This window comes from Chelon labrosus, assembly GCF_963514085.1.
Source record: "Chelon labrosus genome assembly, chromosome: 6".
Lineage (NCBI taxonomy): Eukaryota > Metazoa > Chordata > Actinopteri > Mugiliformes > Mugilidae > Chelon > Chelon labrosus.
The window spans coordinates 9,278,728-9,300,889 of NC_140342.1; the positions used below are offsets into that span (position 1 = coordinate 9,278,728).

At 41.2% G+C, this 22,162-nt stretch overlaps 1 protein-coding gene across 4 annotated transcripts; it reads right to left on the reverse strand.

Annotated features, from left to right (window-relative positions):
- Window positions 1-159: 159 nt before the first annotated feature.
- LOC311488978 (polyamine-transporting ATPase 13A3-like) lies at window positions 160-22,076 on the reverse strand. Of its 4 annotated transcripts, XM_084545854.1 has the most exons (33): window positions 21,690-22,076; window positions 19,794-19,863; window positions 17,848-18,021; window positions 17,464-17,661; window positions 17,213-17,283; window positions 17,029-17,112; window positions 16,869-16,938; window positions 16,612-16,746; window positions 16,364-16,436; window positions 16,000-16,131; window positions 14,787-14,954; window positions 14,479-14,636; window positions 14,214-14,402; window positions 13,585-13,646; window positions 12,263-12,413; window positions 11,940-12,062; window positions 11,833-11,850; window positions 11,576-11,726; window positions 11,295-11,415; window positions 9,541-9,665; window positions 9,293-9,456; window positions 8,780-8,878; window positions 8,569-8,648; window positions 8,393-8,435; window positions 7,460-7,569; window positions 7,147-7,243; window positions 6,121-6,193; window positions 5,832-6,009; window positions 5,442-5,623; window positions 4,003-4,091; window positions 3,747-3,827; window positions 3,395-3,490; window positions 160-1,766 (listed from the first exon to the last, which is right to left on the reverse strand). In XM_084545854.1, the coding sequence occupies exons 2-33, from the start codon at window positions 19,842-19,844 to the stop codon at window positions 1,584-1,586; spliced, it is 3,729 nt and encodes a 1,242-aa protein (XP_084401980.1). In that variant the 5' UTR covers window positions 19,845-19,863; window positions 21,690-22,076; the 3' UTR covers window positions 160-1,583. The 4 variants fall into 4 exon arrangements, with proteins under 4 accessions (XP_084401980.1, XP_084401981.1, XP_084401983.1 ...); XM_084545855.1 differs by lacking the exon at window positions 3,395-3,490; XM_084545857.1 differs by lacking the exons at window positions 17,848-18,021; window positions 19,794-19,863; window positions 21,690-22,076 and having other exon boundaries at window positions 17,029-17,110; window positions 17,464-17,496.
- Window positions 22,077-22,162: the final 86 nt, after the last annotated feature.

Below are 22,162 nucleotides of genomic sequence, written 5' to 3' on the forward strand. Positions count from 1 at the left end.
CCCCTCTTTCTCCTCCACTCTCGCGCCTTTAAGCGCCCATATGCCAGGCAGCGAGGAGGCTGGGAAAGCCCATAATTGATCAGTAAGTCTTGGCTGAAAAAGTGTGACCAGGGTCAGCCCCCCACGAAGCACGCAAGAGTGGCTTAATACACAGATTTATTGGGAAATTGAAAGGACGTTCTGCAGCACAAACACCGGAATATTTGTCGACGCACAGAAACATTTTTTGTCACATTTTGAAATAAGAAAACACGTACAAATACAGTATTACAATCTCTGTTAAAAGCATTTCTCTATTTCGCAGTAATAATCATTTTCCTGCTACCGATTTAATTTTGTAAAAAGACTAGACTAGAAAAACATGTAAACGGCAGCAATAAACACCGGAAAATATTACATTAAAAAATCAAATATTAAGATCAACGGTTATAAAATCGTCACAGCAGCAGGTTTCTCAATGATTCATTTTGATTAATTTAACTGACTAAATTAATCATCAGTTATGTACAGTACCTTGGTGATGTTATATGTTCTAATTGATGCAAAGGTTCACACAGTATTTAAAAAAAAAAAAAAATGGAGGAGAAATATTTCCTAATGCATCCGAGGGACACTGAAATGGTTCATTTTGATTCTCTTTTACTCTCTCTCTCTCACACCACCACACACAGGTGGTTCTACTGGTAATATAATTTATAAAAAAAATGGGACAAAGTCATTTCTGCCTCTCTCTTCCACAGGAAGAATTTCAGCAACTCTACAAAAGAAATGCAGAAGGGGAATGTTTTCTGTCTTAGCAATACTACAGTACCGGTCGTGTTCGTAAACTTGCCAACGGACAGAAGTCTCCAATGCTTCTTTCATGTTGAGTTCCTATGACCTATTACTGTTTTACATTATAGCAGCAGCTAATGTGTCACTAAAAGGTAAAAAGAGCAGATGTGCGCTGTATGATGGATCTGATCAGTGTCAGCCTAGTTTGATTTCAAAAACTGTGTCATAATGAAAACTTAAAGCAATGGAAGGACTTATCTGACACTCACACTTTAACATACTCAGTGATTAGTGTAGTGTGGCAGTTAAGGACAATATGGTTACTATTAAGACAACCTGTCATCTTAAAGGCATTATGGCAAATACACTTATTTCTTTTCTTGCTAAGAGTTAGATGAGAAGATTTATAGCACTCATTTGTAGTCAAGTGTAAAGCTACAACCAGCAACTGGTTAAGTCATGGTCTAACCTTGAACAAGGAAGCAAATTTCTCAAAACGCCGAACTATCCCTTTAACAATCCTCTGGCTCAAGTTGCAGCAGTTGTGATACAACAGTACGGCTAAAATGCAAGTTCTGGCTCCATTTTGATGAGGGGACTCAAAATGGAAGAGGACTTTATGTATGAGTGGTTCACAGTGTCAGTCAGTTGGTACAGTAAGACTATATGAAAGCTTGCTTGCCGGAAAATCAGCAGCTTCAGAATACATCACCTGACCTTCCTTTACATTTGAGCTCCATTCACACTATCTTATCGGGAATTGTGAGGTTTAGTTTGTGCTGAATTTTGGTTGGCAGCCACGTTTGGGGTCAGAGGAAGGCAGAGATGTTCGACTGTGGGTTGCCGGCGTATGTGATAGTGGATGGTTTGGGGGGCCAGTCCGAATCTTCCTGCAGCTCCAGAGCCAGCTGCTTGTACAGTGTCCTCGGTGGCTTGTTCCTCCAACAGAACAACCAGGACAGGAAAGAGTAGCCCCAGCGGTCATTGGCCACCTGAGGACATGCACATGCATGAACATTAGAACCAGTTACTACAGTGTGGCAGCACTAGTTACACTGAATGAATAAGACCACCTCTTAAGGATTTCGTTTTCTGCATGTAAATTTCACACACTTATTTTAAAAGAAAACTGAATTTGGAAGAAAGTTTAGATTTGAGCTCCAATAATTCAGTTATTGCATAAATATTAAGATCACTGGTATGCTGACTTATATGTTTCAAGCAAAACAAAAACAAGAGTTTTATGATGACTGACGATATGTTGACAGATAAAAAAAAAAAATGATGAAAAGACAAATGTAAATGTAGTTGTTGTATTCCTGAAATGAGAATTTAATAAAATGGTTCAACGTCCATGGTTTCCACAAATAACTTTCTGCCTGATGAAACGTATTTGACAAACACAATAGATCAAGAATTTTTCTTTAAAATGTTTGGCGATAAAACTCACACAAACTGTAGCTATAGCTATCCCTTGATTTAGTCACGGTTATGGGGGTTTAACTTTTGCAACATCTTGCAAAGTCTTGATTTGTTCAGTGAGCTGTTGTCTGACCGGGCTACTATCAATGAAATTGTTCTGCCAAGCGTGCCAGCAGAGAGGGGTTTTGAATGTAGACAGCTCTGCGAAGTCGTCTGGAAGAGGAGAAGGTGACACAGAATCTGCGCACTGCAAAGAGTATATTTGATGCTATGAACTGTATGCTTAGCTTATTTTAACATGTTGTTTATATGTATTTATATATGTACAAATGTGTATATGTGCGTACATCAATCAGGCATAACATTATAACCACCTTTCTAATATTGTGTAGGTCTCCCTTGTGCCTCCAAAACAGTTTTGACTTATCAGAGAATGGACATGGGCCTTCTGAGGGTGTCCTGTGGTGTCTGGCAACAGAATGTTGTTAGTGGGGGCCTTTGGGTCCTACGGGTTGAGGGGAGGGGCCTCTGTGGATCATCCAACAGATACTTGATCAGTTTGGGATCTAGTGAATTTGGAGGCCAGGTCAACACCTTGTGCTGTTGTTTTTTGAGTTGTTTTTAAACTGTTTTCATGTGTGTGTAACATCCACATGAATGCCAGGTCCGAAAGTTTCGAGGAGAACATTGAACTGTCACAAAATGGTCAATGTTATTTACTTCTCCTGTCAGTGGTTTTAATGTTGTGGCTGATCAGTGTATGTGTATATATACTGACTGCACAAACTTTGTTGTCTATCCTGTCCATACTACATATACTCATTCTATACACTAGTATTACACTTGTATATACTATTATTGTACAATACTCACTTAATACATAGTCATAACTTACAGCTTATTATTGGATTAATTGTATTTGCATTTCTGGTTAGATGTCAAATTGTGTTTCATTGTGTATCTACCTGTACTACATGCAATGACAATAAATAAGAATAAGAATATAATCTATTCTAAAACAAGCTATTTTCAGACATAAAAACAAACAGCTTTTTCTTTTGTCTATATTACTGACAGGCTACAACTTGTGAAACAAATCACATTTGAGGAAGATATCCAAAGAAGAAAGAGAATCGTAGTTAAAGACATATAGACAGCGAGACCAGACAAAACAAAGTGGAGTGAAAAGCTTCCCAACCTGCAGTTTGTCAGCAGAGGAGGACTCTGTGGGGCGACCTGCGCCCTGATTGCCTCTGAAAACAAGCCTCCACAAGATGATGTCAAGGATCAACATCTACGAGAGATTTCAGTGGGAGTTTGAGAATCAGCTGATCATAAAGATTGAGCCATGGAAACACACAAAGGCAGAAATAACTCAGATGGAAAGGTAAAAACTGTGATCGCTGATTCTATTAATTAGGAAGAGACGTGCCACCAAGCACTGATTCAGGAAGAAAATAAATCACCGCATGCAAATCAGTTTTGAAAAAAAAGAAAAAAAGAGAGATCGGTCACAAAAGCTTGTGGGGCGTGATGTCTCTGAAGCGTACCTCCAAGAGGAAAGACACGGCCACATTCACTGCGACAATGACGACCAGAGTAACGCGCCAGTCATGTGGAACACACACGATCTGAGGAGAGGCAGAGCGGCAGGATGAGCAGTGAATGCAACACCACACACGTACTTCACAATGCAAGTCAGCTGACACATCTTCTCCCACATCTTAACACCGTCTTACAGGGTTCTGGTGTTTGTCTTGCGTCATTTAGTGCTAGACAGAAAAAATAAGACGGAACAAAGCTTACCTCCAGGAAGTTGTCGATGGCAGGAACAGGATACAGCATGATGAAGAGGAGAAAAGAATACAGAGCGATGCAGGACAGCATGAATGGCCCTTAGCAAACAAATTTAAAAAAGACATTTTAATAGTTATTTTCATTTAAAAGAACATCACATGTTTATATAAGCAGTGGGGCAACTCCAGTATAAATTTCTGAGTGCACTGAGTGAGATAAGAAACCTGGATTTCGAAGTAGTGATGGATGCATTCAAGAAAATTGTATACATGGTGACATGTATTTAACATGTCACCATCTTTGTCAGTAAATATATTTCTAAAGGAAATGTAAGAAGAAAAGAAATCAAACCATAGCTGAAATGACACAGGGAACAAACATTGAACGCATTTTGAAGAAATGGAGGTGCAAAAAGGCATGGGAAGCCAAGACACCAGCTGATCTATCAGTAGCTAGAAAGCAATCCTGACCCTTGTTGGTACAAATAAAATTAGCTGCTTCAGTTCCAACTGATGCCCAATAAAAAGTGTGGTGTCTCATTGCCGAGGCGTCACACAAGAAACATCTCGTGATGGGTAAAACCAAAGAGCTCCCTCAAGACTTTTGCAACCTTATTGTTGCAAAATATACTCACAGCATAAGCTACAGAAGGATTTCTAAACTTCTGAGCACTGTTGGGGCCATAATCTGGAAGTGGAAACGGCATAATTTCACCATAAACCACCCACGACCACGTGCTGACAGAGGAGTGAAAGGAATTATCAGAAGAGTTGTCCAAGAGCCAAGGACAATCAGTGGCGAGCTTAAGATAGACCTGGAATTAGCCGGTATTATTGTTTCTGAGAAAACAATAAGTAGTCACTGCTGAGTACCGAGTACACTCAGCCGCTGTGGCCTGTATGCGCGCTCACCATGCAAGACTCCATTGCTTAAGAAAAGGCATGCTGAAGCTGGTTTAAGGTTTGCTGCACAGCATTTAGACAAGCCTGTGAAACACTGGGAGAATATAGTCTGGTCAGATGAGACCAAAATAGAACTCCTTGGATGCCATAATACACACTATGATGGGAGGGCAAATGGCACTAACTCTAACCCCAGCCAACAAGTTTGGAGGTGGGAACATCATGGTGTGGGGCTGTTTTTCAGCATACGTCACTGGCAAACTTCATATAACTAAAGGAAGGATGAATGATCCGCAGAGGCCTCTCCCCTCAACCTATAGGACCGAAATCCCCCCACTAACAACATCCTGTTGCCAGACACCACAGGACACCCTCAGAAGGCCCATGTCCATTCTCTGATGAGTCACAACTGTTTTGGAGGCACAAGGGAGACCTACACAATATTAGGAAGGTGGTCATAATGTTATGCCTGATCGGCGTATAATGCCACAGGTGGAGTGTCCCTTCAAATTCTAACTAATCTGAAACCATCAGCTGAAGTCTTACAGTTCTTGTAGCTTGGCTGTCTGAAGGGCTTCCCCTTGGAGAAAATGATGGCCACAGCCAAATACTGGAAGGAGGAGATGTAGAAGAGGGTGGTGTTCTCATAGTTCTTGATGTTCTTAGAGTTGTGTGGCGTCGTTACATTGAGGTTGTAAGTGGCACTGGAATTGGAGACATTACAGGCACTGCAGGAGAAGAGGAAATGCACAAAATCAAAACTAATTTCTCAATTTATGAACCAAGAATCGAGAATATATTTTAAATTTTAGCTTGGCATACAGCCGATACAATGTCTAACCACAAATACAAATACATACATACATATTTTCTCACAGTTAGAAGTATACAGAATTGCAGATGTATTCAGATGTGGTAATAACAGATGTTACTCACTCCGACTGAGGCGTCCATTTCTCGTACCAGCTCTGCTGTTGTACCAAGAGAAAAGCCGAGACCTGGAAGACCAGGCAGGTGAGGATCTGAGCCAGAACAGAGAAAAGCAGCGGGGCGGAGATCAGACTGGACGGCGGGCGACGCCGCACCAGCTCCTTCCACGCCGGGTTCAGACTCACTGATGACAGAGAAGAACAGCATCACTTTACTGGAGATTTGATCACCTGCTTCCCCAGAACTCAAACAAATGATAACTTTTGGAGCGTTTTTAGTCGGTCGTGCTGCTCACTTGTAAAGGCAATGATGAGAATGATGGCGATGTCGATGAAGAGGAACTGGAAGTCTCCCAAGTTGCTGAGAATCTGCAACATCAGAAAGGAAAATAAAGATAAATGGAACTGCAGTCTTCACCACTCAGTCCAATGGTGGAATATGATTTAATACGTTTACCCAGGGCCTATACTTTATTTTGTACTTTTTCCTTCACTGTGTTTTAACCGCTTTAGTTACTTTACAAATTAAGGTTTTTGCACAAAAACACACTGAACTAATAAAATAGGATGTTCTGTTATACCTTTTATACAGGTGGAGCACTATTTTTACAAGCCAATGTAAAATAAACCAAAAATAAAAAGAAACATAAAATGAAGTTGGATATAAAACAGTTTTAAATGTAATGTAATGATATAATATGTGACAATAATAACTAACAGTATTAGGGACATCTTATATTTAATGTTATAAGTAATACGATTATAAATAATGTAGTAATATTTCATATTAGTATATTATATTGTAATGCAGTACATTCATTTTTAAATAAGGGGCATTTTTCTGCTTTACATTTGGTACTTTAGCTACGTTTTTCTTTAATTCTTTCACATACTTGTAACATAATAAATTTACAGGATGGTAATAAAACACAAGTACTTAAGTTAAGGATCTGAGTGCTTCCTCCACCACTGTCCAATACCAGCACTAATGTAAATTCCTGAGTCACAGTCAGTGTATTTTAGGATGAGTCAAGCTTTTCAGAAACAAACAACGGTCACTGGCTGCCTTTCTGTCACCCCCACATCTTTATAAAGCCACGACTTGCTTGTACTTGTTCCTGATATTTACACTGACCTTGAACCTTCTGGTGTGATTTCACATTATATCAGTGCTTGTATACTGTATGGATACTGTGTATTCATATTCAGCATTTCCTTTTTTTTTTTTTTGCGCATTTCAGAGTAACTAAAATACCAGTGTTTTTCCCCAGCAGGCGACCAACATAAACAATGTGGAGGATCCGAATAACCAACATATTTACCCAGTAGAGCAAGATGACAGTGATGTACTGGATGATGCTGTAGAGAGCCATGAACTTAAACACGCAGAATGACGTTATGAGGGCAGCCCGACCCTCCCTTTAAAGGGTAAGACAAGAGAAAGCACAGTAATACTTGTTTGTCAGCTTAGAAAAGACAGCAAGAGACAATAAGCAATCAGTGACATCAATAATAAATAGTTGCAAGATATGTTTGTTTTGATATATTTTTACACTGTCGAATTTTCTCTTCTATGACTTGGTTCCTTCTGTTTGGAGCACTCTGCTAGAAACTGGATAATAAGCTGCCATCTACCTGATGAGGTTGGGGACACAGGAGATGTTTGAGGTGGAGGAGGTGAAGGGTGAAGCGACTGAGGCCTCCAGCTCTGACAGAGAAATCCCACTGTGCGCTCTCTTCAGAGCCTGAAAGAGGGAGAGAGAACTTAATTAATATAACTCACTTTGCATTTACAGTATTACTCAAAGCCAGAGGTGAAAAGTTCAGCTTTAATGAGCTGCACCTCAGTTTGATTCATTTATTTTATGCTACATTTAATGCTGCATTGACCACATTTCAAGGGTGTTTTCAAGAATTCGCATGCACAACACGCGGTATGACAAACGCACAAATCTGTTTCTAGAGTTCAAACTTTCTACAGAAGACACCGAAGCTGTAGAATTAATGTTTCTCACTTCAAACCCTTCCTCAAAATGTCATTTTACAACAATCCTGCTGTGTTTTCTTTAGCAGAGAGAGCTGGGATATCCGTTGCATTAAACCAAGCGCTCCCTTTTCCCCACTGTGCTATTTAAAGAAATGACAGAAAAAGGAAAATATAAAAGGAGTTGCTGCAGCTGTGCACATCTTATAAACAGCTACTATTATTTCACTGTGTACTGCGTTGTGAGCCACAATATGTCTAATCTGGGGGAATAAATAAACACATCTCCATTCTCCTTTATGAGACAGCTGGCTGCCTACAAATGGCTATGATCAAAGTCCGTAGTCAGCACAGTGTAAAATACTTTGTTCCCATTAGTTATTGTTATATTGTGAGAAGCAGGCCATGAAGCTGATGTGATGCTCACATTTCAGTGATGAAGCAAACACAACTCACATTTCGGCCCTAACACACACACCTTCTGTGGCCAGCAATAAGCAAATCAGTTTAATGGATAGAAAATATTCTAGTGGGGGAAAAAAAAAAAAACAACATTATTATTATTAAATCTAAGCCATACTTACTCCACAGTCATTAGCACCATCACCACACATCCCAACAGTGTAACTGGAAGGTAAACACAAAACAACATTGTATGTCACAGATGATGATGATGATGAGGAGGAGGAGGATGATGAACACTACTAAACAGACGGAAAAATTAGCTGATTAAAACTGAAGCTGCAAAATAAAAACTCACTCGATGCTCTGCAGGACTTCCACCAGCTGAGTCTTCTGGTCCGGAGCCATTCGAGCAAACACAGTGGCCCTCAGCACAAGCTGCAGCGCCCCCATGTGGGGAGACAAATAATTAATAGACTTGATTTAGACCAACTCCTTTTTAAAGTTGATATAGATTTAATACAAATCTGACTATGTATATGTATATATGTCCAAAGATGAGTCTGTACCTTCGGCACCAGCTGAGGAAAGTGCTCAGTGATAACAGCGAAGGCTCTGCCACTCACAGCGAAGTGATATACACCTTCCTCCAGGTTTATCTCCACAGTCTGAGGGAAATCAGTCGTTACAAAAACACCAGAATGGACAAACAGTACTGTCTTGCATCACTTATTCAGATGTGAACAGACAAACAAACATCCCGTTAAGTTGTTTTCATACCGTAGACATCTTCCTGCTCTTATCTGACTGATAAATGCATAAATGTAACAGCTCTGTAGCAATGAACAATGTTGACGTTTTCTAATCCATGTGAACCTCAGGCACGCGTATCTACAAAGAAATATCTGAACATGCAAGTCTCAAACTTATCAAAGCAAACAGTACAGAGGTTTAACAGGAATGACAACATTATCTTAACCAGATGCAAGAACATCAGAGACGATCAATTGTTGTTAGAGCGTCTTTGAATTTTTAAGTCAATGCCCAAGTCAAATAAGTGTCTTTGGTTCTTTCTGTCTTACCTGATCGTCTTTAACAGCCCGACCAGGGTTTTCAGTGTAGTGCCACGTGATGCTAGCTGGGTGGAAGTCTTTGGGTGGCACAGCATCGGCTATAATGACCTTGTCGTGTGGACAGATCATCCCACAGTCCCGAGCCACCGATATCGCCGTCAGCATGTTGTCACCTGACAGACGATGTAGAGGAAAACAGGAAGATTAGAATGAATGGAAACAGAAATGCAATGAACATACTGAATGAGCCGGGTTACCTGTAACCATCAAGGTGCGGATGTTAGCTTTTCGTAATTCACATAAAACACCGGCAGTCTCCTGTTTTATTTTGTTCTGCATGATGATCAGACCAAGGAACTCCATGTTGGTCTCTATCAGGTCCCTAAAAGAGACACAAATCACATGTTTCTAAAAAATTCAGCTGCCATTTGTCCAAAACACTAGATAGAATAGTCTTTATTGTCATTGCAGAAGACAAGTCATTGCAGTGCAACAAGATTTTGTTTTAGCTCTGTAAGATTCTCAGTATAAACAGTATAAAAACAGAAGGAAAATAACCTAGTCTATATCTACATATGAATATAAATATGAATTTCACTGTGGAATATACAGATATGATGTACAATGTTGAGCAAATTGTCATCGAGCATCAGTAGGTTATTTTCATAGCAGCAGCATTGTTCACAATGTGAACTGCGGACTGTGTACACAACTGACATGGTTGTGTATCAGGCGGAGAGTTTCTTGGACTCATTTAGAGCAGCCACACCTCTGGGGAAGAAATTGTTTTTTCCAATCTGGTTGTGTGGGTGCAGAGGGCTTTATAACGTTTGCCTGATGGCATCAGGTTAAACAGGGGATGGCGCAGATGTGGACGGTCCTCACAGATGCTGGTCGCTTTCCCGAGGCACCTGGTGGTGTAAACCTCCTCCTAACACACTGAAGTCTGTCCGCTACGGAGCAGGTGCGATACCACGTTGAGATGCAGTATGTTAAGATGAAGCAGCGGCAGAAGGTTACCAGCATCTCTTGTGGGAGTCCAGCCTTCTTCAGTGTCCTCGGGAAAAATAACCGCTGCTTTGCTTTCTTCACCTGTGCAGTGGTGAGTGTTGTCCATGTGTGCGCCCAGGAAGTGATGCTGGTCACCCTCTCTACTCTCTCACCGCTGACGAAGAAGAAGAAGTCCTCAACCTGGGATCTCCTTGAAGGTGATGACGAGCTTGAGAAAAAACGAGTTTGTTTTTTCCAGCGTTCAGAGAGAGGTTCTTCTCTGTATCTGCTCTGTAGGCTGATTTGTTGCTGTTGGTGATCAGCCCGAGCACAGTTGTATCATCTGCAAATTCCACTAGAGTGTTGGTGTCAAATGCAGGGACACAGTCGTGGGTGAACTGGGAGGATTATGAGGGGACTGAGCACACATCCCTGGCAGTCTGTGGCGTGCCTGTGTTCAGGGTGATGGTGGAGGATGTGTGTGATTGTTTGTCATTGTTTATGACAAACAGTGAAAGTCATAAACTACTTTTGATACTAACCATCGTAAATCTTTTATGTTCACTACATCACATTAGCTCAGTTTACTTTACTGACATCCGGCCTTGCCCAGTTCTACTCAAGTTAATGATTTCCCACATTTATCAGATCAACAGCAAACATCCAAATTTGATTAATCAAGTAGTCCTGTGACTTGTGAAATCAGGAAAGACAACAACTAAATCATTAACATTAGCATACTTTTTAATGACTGTTGTTGGAGTGTATATTTCTATTTCTTCTTCAGCAAAGGTTCTTTAATGGCTGTATAATATCGAGGACATAGCTTACAGTTTGATCACTAATGCAAAATCTTATTTGCTCATGCTCATACATGTCTGCTGTGCTGTAGAACATCTGTTTATATATTGGACATTATGTTATTTAATGTTCATTTGTCCAAAAGTCAAATAGGGACATTTTTAGGGTGGTAGTTGTCACATGTACTGTGGCCTGGTGTTATCTGTGGACAGAGACGTACCTGCCGAGGCTCTGGACTTTGTGCCAGGAGAGTTTGGACTCCAGCTGTCGGTGTGCCAAGGCGATAACCCTGAAGCCCTGCCTAGTGTAGGTCTCCAGAGTCTCTGTGAAACTCTGAGGGACTGAAGAGAACAGAATTGGTTTTATATGCAGGGGGTCACACCTAAAGTCAGTCAATGTTTTTACTTTGTCAGTCTTGACAGAAAGTTAAAATTAGGGGAGGGAATGTTCATCCAAAACCTTTAATATACAGAAGAAGAAGAAGAAGAAGAAGTGTCTGACCTGTGTGTTGTTTGCAGAGGCTGGCCACAATCTCTGGTGCCCCTTTCAAAAAGGCGTCCATGTGTTTATCCCCCAACCTCCTGACCACCACACTCATCCTCTGCAGCGCAGAGGAGAAGGGGAACTGACGTACGATACCAATCTCACAGGACTGAGGAGCAAAGGTTGCATAGAAAACCATGTAACATAAAAGCAAGGAGTCTTCAAATTTACGAAAGTGAAGAAGTATATTCTCCTGAGAAAAACAAAGAACTTACTGTTAATTCAGAAAGCTCCTGTGGAAAAAAAGATTGAATAATATTAGTTATAGCAGCCAAAAACAGCCACATCTACCACATTATAACGACATGCTGTATCATGGTACCATGTTCTGAGTCAGTGGATTGTTCTGATTGGCTTCAGGGATGTTTTCCTTCGGGGGTCGTACAACTGTGGGCATTATGGGGTTGTGAAGTGCAGTCTCCTCCTCTGTGGGCTCCTCCAGGAGCTAAACAAAAACAACATTATAGGATAATGTGCTAATGTCTTTAGTCCTCAAGCCAACCCTGGTGTGACAGAAATGAAAATGCATTTTCTGCTGAAGCATCCGTGGTGCCAGGCTGTAGCAAGAGGAACTTGCTCTGCTAAGGCAATGAGCATGCTAGGTGTCGCACTAATCATGCTAAAACACTGAAAACCTTTGCTTACCCAGCCCGTAGCGCTGAACATCTTGAGGTCTAAAGGGTCTCCAGAGAGCTCTCCCTCTATTTTGGTCAGTGAGTGGCAGGTTGCCATGCAGGCCACAAATGCAGTGTTCACCAGACTTTCTCTAGCTGCCTCAGACTCAGGTGGAAAAAAGCTGAAAGTGAGAGGGGGGATCTGACTCAAGGACTGTACTCTGTATGACTAGGAAAGGAGCACATTATCTACATCAGCTGTGATGCGCTATTAAAAGACCACATTTTCCCATAAAACTGAGTTTAAATGACTGATATGAATGCCCTCGTTGAAACATTTATTTTCGCCAATGACAACTGACAAACTAGGATTGTTTTTAAAAAATGATGGTCATTATGCCTAAGATGTAGCAGCAGGGAATACATGTAACATGTAAAGGGAGGGTAGACTAACATTATAGATCTGGAGTACATAAAGCATAGTCTAAATCACAGGTGTCAAACATACGGGCTGCGGGCTAAAAGCGGCCCGCCAGAGGGTCCAATCTGGCCCCTCGGGATGAATTTGAAAAAAGTGTAAAATCGACATTAAAGACATTAACTGTGATTTTTCCAATAAAAGTAACTGCTATTCCTAGGGTTCACCCCGTTTTAGTAATAGATTTGGACATAACACAACAACGACACCTAAAGCTATACAGAAATTGCACTTCTTTTCCGTTTGTCCGTTACATGTTTTGTAATAGTGCAGTTCAAACACATTCATAATGATCTTCTTTGCACTAAAACAAAGGGAAACATTTGTGGTTGTCGTTATTTATAGGTTAATACACTATTATGTTACTGGTTCGGCCCCCTTGAGATCAAACTGGGCTGTATGTGGCCCCTGAACTAAAATGAGTTTGACACGCCTGGTCTAAATTAATCTTTAAGATTAAAAAAAAAAAACAATGGTTCACATTTCCACACCATGCAAACAAAATGTTGCGCAACACCCCATGAAGTTTTCACAGAGTGGCTTTGAGGTACACAGATGAAATTGTGACTATAAAGACTACTGTTGTTCTATAAATAGATGGAAACTCTTATCTGGCCATACAGAAATCCATTATTGCTATAAAGCAGTCTTATCACCACACTGGCCTAATAAGACCCGAGACAGCTGTCACAATGGTATTAATATAAAGACCAGATTCTTAGGAAATTAATTAAAAGTGCACTCACTTCAGCCTTAACTGTTCAATAAAAGGTCATCTAAATCTAAAAAGCCAACAACATCTGATGCAGCTGCTACAGACTTTTGATGCTTTTTGTGGCTATTTTCAGGAAAATAACACGGAGGCCACCTCCTACCTGCCATTTTCAGCTCTCTGAATACCCCACAGATCCAAACCGTCCTCAGTGAGAGTGCCAGTCTGAGGGATTAAAACAGAAAGCTGTCAGTGGTGCACATGGAGATTCCAGCCCAGGATGTATTATTCCCAAGTCAGAGCAGGAGATCAACATGAACACATTTCCCAGACAGAGGATCAGATACTGTATGGGTTTGACATTTGAATTATTCGCAATCATCACCGTCAGGAGAAATATAGCATTAGAACGCAGAACATTACAAAACATCAAATAGTCAAAGCTGAGGTGCTGCTCAAAGGGATTTAAACTGTTAAACAGTGGTTACAGTCATTAATTAATTAATCAATTAATCAAGGATCAATTAACAACATCAAATCTAGTTTCTTGCCCACTAACATTTTAATTTATTATTAACTGTGAAGTCAGTTTCAAACAAGAACCTGTACTTGGACGGGGACTGAGTTTAAATGCTGTGGATAATGTTTTTCATGCATTCTGACTGAGAACTCCAAGAGGAGATTTTGAGGTACAATTACAATCCATGAAAACACCTCTTCAAAAATTGCATTTATTAAATTCACATTAAGCAAACCAAAATCACTTTTCATTCCAGCTATGTATACGATTACCTTGTCAAAGCAGACCAGGTTAAGTTGTCCACATATGTTGATCCTCTGAGGACTGATGCAGAAAATGCCGATGCGCTTCAGACGGCGCTGTGCATACACAATCCCAGCCGTCATGGCTGCCGGTAAGGCCGGGGGCACGGTGATGGTGATGATGTCCAGAGATTCGATGATGATGGTTTTTGCCGGAACCTGCATAAGTTCAAGGAACAGTCATCAGCAAGTGAAATTTAGGACATGACTAATCTCGCTAAAAGATGTGGGAGACCTGGCTCAGGATGCTGAGGACGATGGTGTAGATGAAGCCGATCCCTGCCACCCCAACCAGACACAACAGGAAAAGGTAAGCGTCGCGATACAGCTTGAAGTCTCTGGGTTTAGGGTAGAGGATGGAGCGGACCAGCTGGCCTTTCTCTGTACTAAAGCCTGGGGGAACACGCAAGTAATTATTTACCTTCTTGCTCTTGTGGAGGTTGAATAAGGTCATATCCTGAGGGTGACCAGTCTGCACTCTACAGCTGTGGCTGAACCATCATAAAAGGCTACAATGTGTTATTTCCAGACTGTTTGTCTCACCTGTTCTCACCACAACAGCCTTCACCAGTTCGCCAGCATAGAAGCGGGTCTGGATGACATGGGTACCACAGAATAAAGTGTGTTTCTTGTGTTCCTCTGTGCTGTAGCACATGGCCGCCTCCTCGCCTGAACTGGGCAGGCTGGTTTTGGTAACTGGAACACTCTCTCCTAAATAATAATACAGAGACATTCAATTCAAACCAAGCCCCAAAGAGAACTGCTGCTGCAATATTGCTCACAAACTTAAGTGTGATCAAACTAAAATACGGCAAAATTACTAATTTTTATGAAATATTATTAAATCTCAACTCAAATTAAGCCAATATAACTCTACTTTTTAGATTCATGCTGAGATTGTAACCAAATTCATCTCAATGAATTTTGAGAAAAGAATAAATTCTCATGACACATTAATTCTTTATTTATGATGTATTAATGATATATGCATGTAGATAGTTTCCAGCAACCAATATAATTCACTGTGTTGGACTATTTGTGACAATCATGTTATTGATTCAATCAAAATGTGGCAGAAACTAGAAATAAACATTCAAAATTAAAATACTTCTAATATATAAGTATAACTAATATTAAAGCTACAGTGCAGACCATATGTCGCCCCCTTCTGGCAGTGAGAGTAATTACAAACACTGTCGACATGTGCTTATGAAGTATACCTACAGTCTACAGTCCCTCTCTTCTTTGAGCTCTCGCCTAAGAAGAAAGACAATGTGTCTGTCCTCTATGTCGACGTCTTTCCCGTTTAATTCTTCACCTGAACGATTATCTGGAGCATCACAAAACTTTCTTGGACGCTTCTATATTGTTGTTTGCGCTCACTAGAGAGGGCTGATGCACTGAATTCAATTTGGATTCATAACCAATTATTTATCCATCACCCTCCTGGATGCTGTGGGCTGTTCCGTCTCAATCGTCACAGTTGCCATAAAATGCTGTGCTACTGATGGACCAGTGTGGATATATCTCTGTTCCAATCAACAAACAGTCAGCCTTTTCTTCTACGAGGACATTCAGCTTTGTACAGGTTGGTAAGGAACAGGCAGACTCTGGAACGTCATGTGCAGCCTGCCTATCTATGAAGCACTACAATCATTCCTAAAACAAACTAGCAACAACTGAAAGCAGCTGAATGTCTTATAGTCGGAGGTGAAACACTTTTCACACTGAGAAGCACTGAAGACGGTAATGTCACCTGTCAGCATGCTCTCATTCACAATGCAGGTTCCGCGGATGAGTATGGCATCGCAGGGCATTATCATCCCATTCGCTGGAACAATGATGACATCTCCGGGCACAAGCTCAGTGGACATGGCCTGTTCAATATCTGTGATCAGAGTTCAGAAAGATAAATGGTATCATACACACAATCTGTAGGCGATCACGAGCGGAGATCGATAATGCAGTTTTATCATGCACATTTAGTAAGAGAACCAAGACATGGCAACCCTTACTGTACAATGATATTAAACATAAAACAATCACCACAGCTTATGCATTGAGAGTCTATTATATAGAGGCTGTAGTGTGATATGATATGGTGAGATATTCAGACATGCCTTTATCTCCTCTGCACACAGACACACGGACCACACTGTGCGCTGCCACCATGTCATGTAGCATCACATATTGCTGAAAGAAAGAGATACATAGAGGGAGAGAGACACACCAAAATGTTCTGGTAAAGCAATGAGCCACAAAAAACAAACAAACAAAAAAGGATATGCTGAAAAAAATGCAGTTACATGAAGTGATGAATAATTTCTCTGCTCACCTTACATTTTTCTGAGGCTTAGGTGTGACTCACCTTTTTAATGGTGTACAGTGAGGTAGCTATTGAAATGACAGACATGAACACTATGGCTGTGGCGTAGTAGTAATAATCTTCAATACTCCACAGAATAACACTGAAGAGCTGGAAGATGTAAAAAGGGTTCAAGACCTGAAGGAGGAAGACAATTACACATATAAGCATAAGAAGGAGAACTGATGATAGTATTATTTTTATAAATGCGCTAAAAGAAGAGGCCAGATATTACACCAGATAAAGAGGGTGAAACTCACCTCCATTATGAGAAGCTTGAACAGAGATGGTACTATAACCGCAATCTCATTCTCCCCAAAAAACAACCTCCTGATAAAAAAAAAAAAAAGTGAATTTGAAGCCATTTGTAACTTTGTCACAGACATTGCGAGAGTGTTATAACGTGACGCTTCCTCCTACCTGTAGTCTTGCAGTGTTTTAGGAAGCCCCGTGCTGTGGTCAGAGTGGATACTCTCACAGCTCACATTCACATCCTCCAGGCCTCTAGAAAAGTAACACACATTCATTACTACTGGAGTTCTGCAGCGCAACACACATACATGTCTGTGAGAAATAATAAAATGCTTATGAACACAACACTTACTTATAAAATTCATAGTTCTGCATCTCGTCATTCCAGTAGTACCTTGTGCTGTGGTGGGTGAAGTAGTTGATCTAAACGAGGGAGAAGAAGACATAAAGGAGGTGGTCAGATTTTATAGCCACGCTTCAAAACTCAGATGGTCGATGATCTAAATTTGAGTATATGTCTCTAAAGCATGAACGCAACGACACTTATTAATTATGTCCAAGTATGAACCCTGATAAGGCAGGCATTGCTTCCCACCGACGTACCTGAGCAGACGGCCTATGGAGAGACTTCACATGATCCTCCTCCTCCTCCTCCTCCTCCTCCTCCTCCTCCTGCGCGCTGTGGTCTCCGTCTCCATTTGGTAGCTGAATTTTGGACTGCAGATCCAAGTCATCGAAGGGCTTCTTCCCTGGAGCCAACATCACATGTACTTTGGCTCGAAACCACTGCTTGAACTCATCCTGTGATAAAAATGTAAAGAATTGCATTTTTCCTGTCTGTGAGGCTATACTCAATTTATCATTTGCAAAGTAACAGCACACGAGCCAAAGAATGTAAGAAGTGGATAAATTGTGTGCAGGAGCAGCAGCACAGGAGCGAAATCAAAATTTACAAAGTTACAACAGTCAGGTCGGCCGTTTTCCTACCTTCGTCCTCAGCAGCAGTGTGTGTGCGTCTCTCAGCGAGGTGTGTGTGCAGGTGCCCTTGACGCCCCACTCAGGCAGCCAGTAGAGCAGCAGCAGCAGGAGACCGCCAGAGCAAACAGTCCCTACACCCACCAGGATCATCTTCCACAGACAGGGCCGGTACCCCCACACCTCCTGCACAGGCATGCACTCATGTTAACACAATGAATGGACCAATACACAGCTGTGATGTTCATTAGCAAGCAATACGAAGGATTAAAAGGTGTTAAAATAATACCACCTGCCTTATTATTTAAAGGAAATACAGACTGATGATTATTACATTGTGTATTACTTCATTCCAATCTTAAAACTTAAGGATAAGTTCAATCACTTAGATGGCATGCCATGGTTTGTTTTATTTCAGGGAGCTAGTGTTATCTCACACAGCAACCACTTAGCTTAGTTTAGCATAAATACTGGAGATAGTGTGGCTCTGCCATGTTCGCAGGTTAAAAAGAGATTACTCTGACCTTGTATGAATAAGTGATCTTCATAGGTGTGATATGAACGTTTTGTTCATCTCCACATAAGCTAAAATAGCCGTTTTATCCTAAGCTAACCGGTTGCTAGCACTAGCTTCACATTTAAGAACCAGTGTATAGGATTTAGAGGGCTCTATTAGCGGACATTGAATAATGTATTGATAATCACGTAGCTAGAAGCACCAAAGGCCAGCTGTGCTGTCTACTCAAGTCACCTGTGACTAGGTCAAAAAGTTGCATTTAAATGCCATAAAGACTAGAACATACTGTATGTTCTGGCTGTGCAAAAACTAGGGCCTGGCATTTGCCGACAGCCAACCTTTAAGCTTGGTTTATACTCAAAGCTACCCAGGATCACAAGGAGCCTACGGCGAAGGGGGCTATGCTGACAAAAGCATTTACACCTTTGCGCTAGTGTTGGGATTATTCTGTAATCATGTCGCTAAAATGCTAGGTGACAACAAGTCAGCCACGTCGAGTTTTTCTCAGTACTTTGTACGAGTGAAACGAGTGAAATATCGTTGATTCAAACTCAACAGTTACTTATCATTGCAACTCAATACAGTGAGAAGACGTCTGAGTAGACGGTGTGTAGGAGACTGGACAGGGAAGTGCTCTGTGTGCTTGTCCAGCCACTCAGCCACATGAACAAGGACATGCATTTCGGACCGGTCACAGACATTGCGGTGTACGTCACAACAACGTGCCGTGACATTTCCCCGGAGGTGCACGCCAGGCTAAGATACGGCGTGGGGTAATATATACCAAGCTTATACTTAAGGAAATCCATTTTATACATACATATCTACAACTATACCTGCTTAACCTAGAATGGATAAACCAGACCCTGGCTCAAAAGAGGACTTTTTGTGTTTTTATGTAGAAGTGTCGGCCATCATAGGTTCTCCGACACACTTGAAAAGGGAGGGGTCTTAGGCCCGAAGGGTCACAGGTTTGCATTCCCTCCCATGTCCATGGTTTAGATGCCTTGAGCAAGTACCTAAAACCCAATTTGCTCTCCGGAGCTACACAAATAGTGTAGACAGTACTGTGTGAACCAAAGGATGGGTCAACTGCAGGAAAAATAATTTCCCAACGTGGGATCAATACAGTATAAATTATGAGTATTTATTTATTTGTTATTCAGCTGGTTGCACTAGACCCTACACACTGGTCTTTCAAATTTGACTTTCTCTCACTCTTGAATCTAATACATGAACACAGCGTACGTCTTTTGAAAACCACAAACATTCTACCATATTCATGACTGGAGACTTTTAATCACAAACAAACCATTAAGCTCTTATCAGTCTAACTCAAAATCATAAACTAAGGTGTTCCTTTACATTGTAATGCTGCCTTGTCCAACTCAAAATTAAACTGTATGATGAAACAAGAAAACAAATACATAGGGACATTTACCATCTCCTCCTCCAGGCCCTCGTTGATGATCGTCACAGCCCTCGTCTTCATTCTGTCAGAAGTGCAACAACTACGAAGAAATACACAGAGAATTGTGTTTTGATGTGATGTGCTGCCGCTTTTTATCACAGGAGGAACTCTCTGCCTCTGTCTGGTCAACAAAGACGTTGAAACTTAAATCTTGGCCAAAAGTTTAAAAGGGATCAGTTTTATGGCTTTTCAGGCAAAGATAGGCCAAACAAGGAAGAGGGAGTCAGTCATTCATTTACTTTTCTGTTATTCAGGTTTATTTACATCGCTGGAAACAGCCGAGAGAAAGGAATGTGTTGATGCAGAGTGAAACACAGGAACAAGTCAAAGTTATTACAACTCTAGAGAAAGGAGGAATTATTACCTAATGGATAAATAAGGATCAGCCTCTAAAGAAGAAATCTCTCACTCTCCGGCAAGTAGCAACCTGACCAAACTGTAACATCCCACCTGACACGCTATTGAAAGCATCTGATGCTTAAGAAAACACCTTTATCCTTATTACTGTTGATTCAAATGTTTCCTGGAAGATTAGCAGATACTGAAGTAGCTGTGTATTACATTCCAGCCAACTGGACTTGGAACTTGGAAAAAAACTTTCCATGTCTCAAAAATATCTCTAGTTGAACTGGGTCTGTTTCTAGATGGCTTCTTGTTGAACTATATAAGAGAAGCTGGTGTCATAATTGTTTTAAGACACCCAATAACATTATCTGTCTTATCTGCATGATCTCATTCACCCTAAGCACCACAACACACCATCACTGCATGATTAAAGCTTTTCCTCATAATAAATGTGACAACAGTCAACAGTGTTGCCATGTTAAGCAATGACCTGGTGCATTATAGGCCACAATATATGGAAACCTTTGCACTGTGCACACATGTACCATAATAGTAACACCTGTTGTAATGCTTGACTTACGGGCTATTTGTACTGACCTCAAAAGAACCATATCTACTGAATTTCTTTGTTTTTTCCCCAGATAACCCTCCCCCAGACTTCCTTACAACTTTAGACCACAACAGATTATTTTCGTTCCACAGAAAATATGACTTTAACACCTAATATTAGGGGCAAACATAAGTGGGAAATAGTGAAGTTCTCACTGTATCTGCCATGACACAAAACTATGAGAAGTGGAACTTTTTCAGAACTAAAATCTTACAAGTGAAGCACTCATCCCCAAGTGAACGCGTCAAGCTGTGGTAATGCTTCACTGCACTTGGCTCTGGAAAGCTTGCGGAGGTAGACATTAAATAAAGTGAGGAAAAACGAGAAAGAAAATCCCTCAACACAGAATGCTGCTTAATCAGAAGCCGGGATAAAAGCAATCTCGACAGAAATGTTTGGAGTGGCCAAATCAGACCTAATCCAATCCAGAATTTGCGGCAGGAATTCAGATGAGCTGTTCAAGCACCCAACATGACAGAGTGAAACAATCCTGTGACTGAGAAATAATGCAGAATCCAGATGTGCAGAGCTCATGTAGTAGCGTGCACACACATTCAAACGTGTAAGGTGCCTCCACTGCTTACACGTTGATTGTCAACACATTTAATCCATGAGTCAAAGCTGCAACACAATAAAAACATGCAGTGCAGGATGGATGACGTTATAAATAAGAGACAACTTTTCAGTTGGAGTGGAAAAACATACATTTCCACTATTTCAACACAAGCTCTTGTGCAAGCAAACTGAGCGGATTGACCCGTTTTCAGTGGCAGTTTTATCAACAAGAAACTAAGTCGTAGAACAAGTTACGGATTCAATTTAAGATGTGGCGCATTTTTTAGTTAAAATGACGTTAAATGGTGAGAATTACCGAGTAAATACGCACAAGTTTATGCGCGTTAACGACTTACCGACGCCTCTTCTGCTCCGAATCAACAAGTGAGACGTTGCATAGTAAATCGCTGCATTAAAACTTGGCTCGGATGCCCTCTGCAGCCCGTTAACTCCGCGGATCTCTTCTCTTACAGCATGCGTTTGCAGCAACGCGCGGACGCTTCAGAGATCCACGCTGCGCGGCGACCGGACCGTCCCAAACCGGTCCATTCAGAAGGAAGTGGGGGAAAACAGGATGTGAGGTCATTAGAGGACACCGTGTTTGGGCTGAATTTCTGCAAGTTGAAACGAATCGCGACTCTGCAGCAGCATGTGCAAGGAGCAGCCTGAGGCTCAGCGTGGTGGAGAGGATTATATTTGATGCAGGAATAACACATTTGATGATTAGCAGTGTTTGTCGGAGAATATGGCACGTAGGACTGGCGTTATTTAAGGTCAGTGGCAGAGAAGAAATAGTCAGTGACTTGGCTGGGATTTCACCAGATCCTGG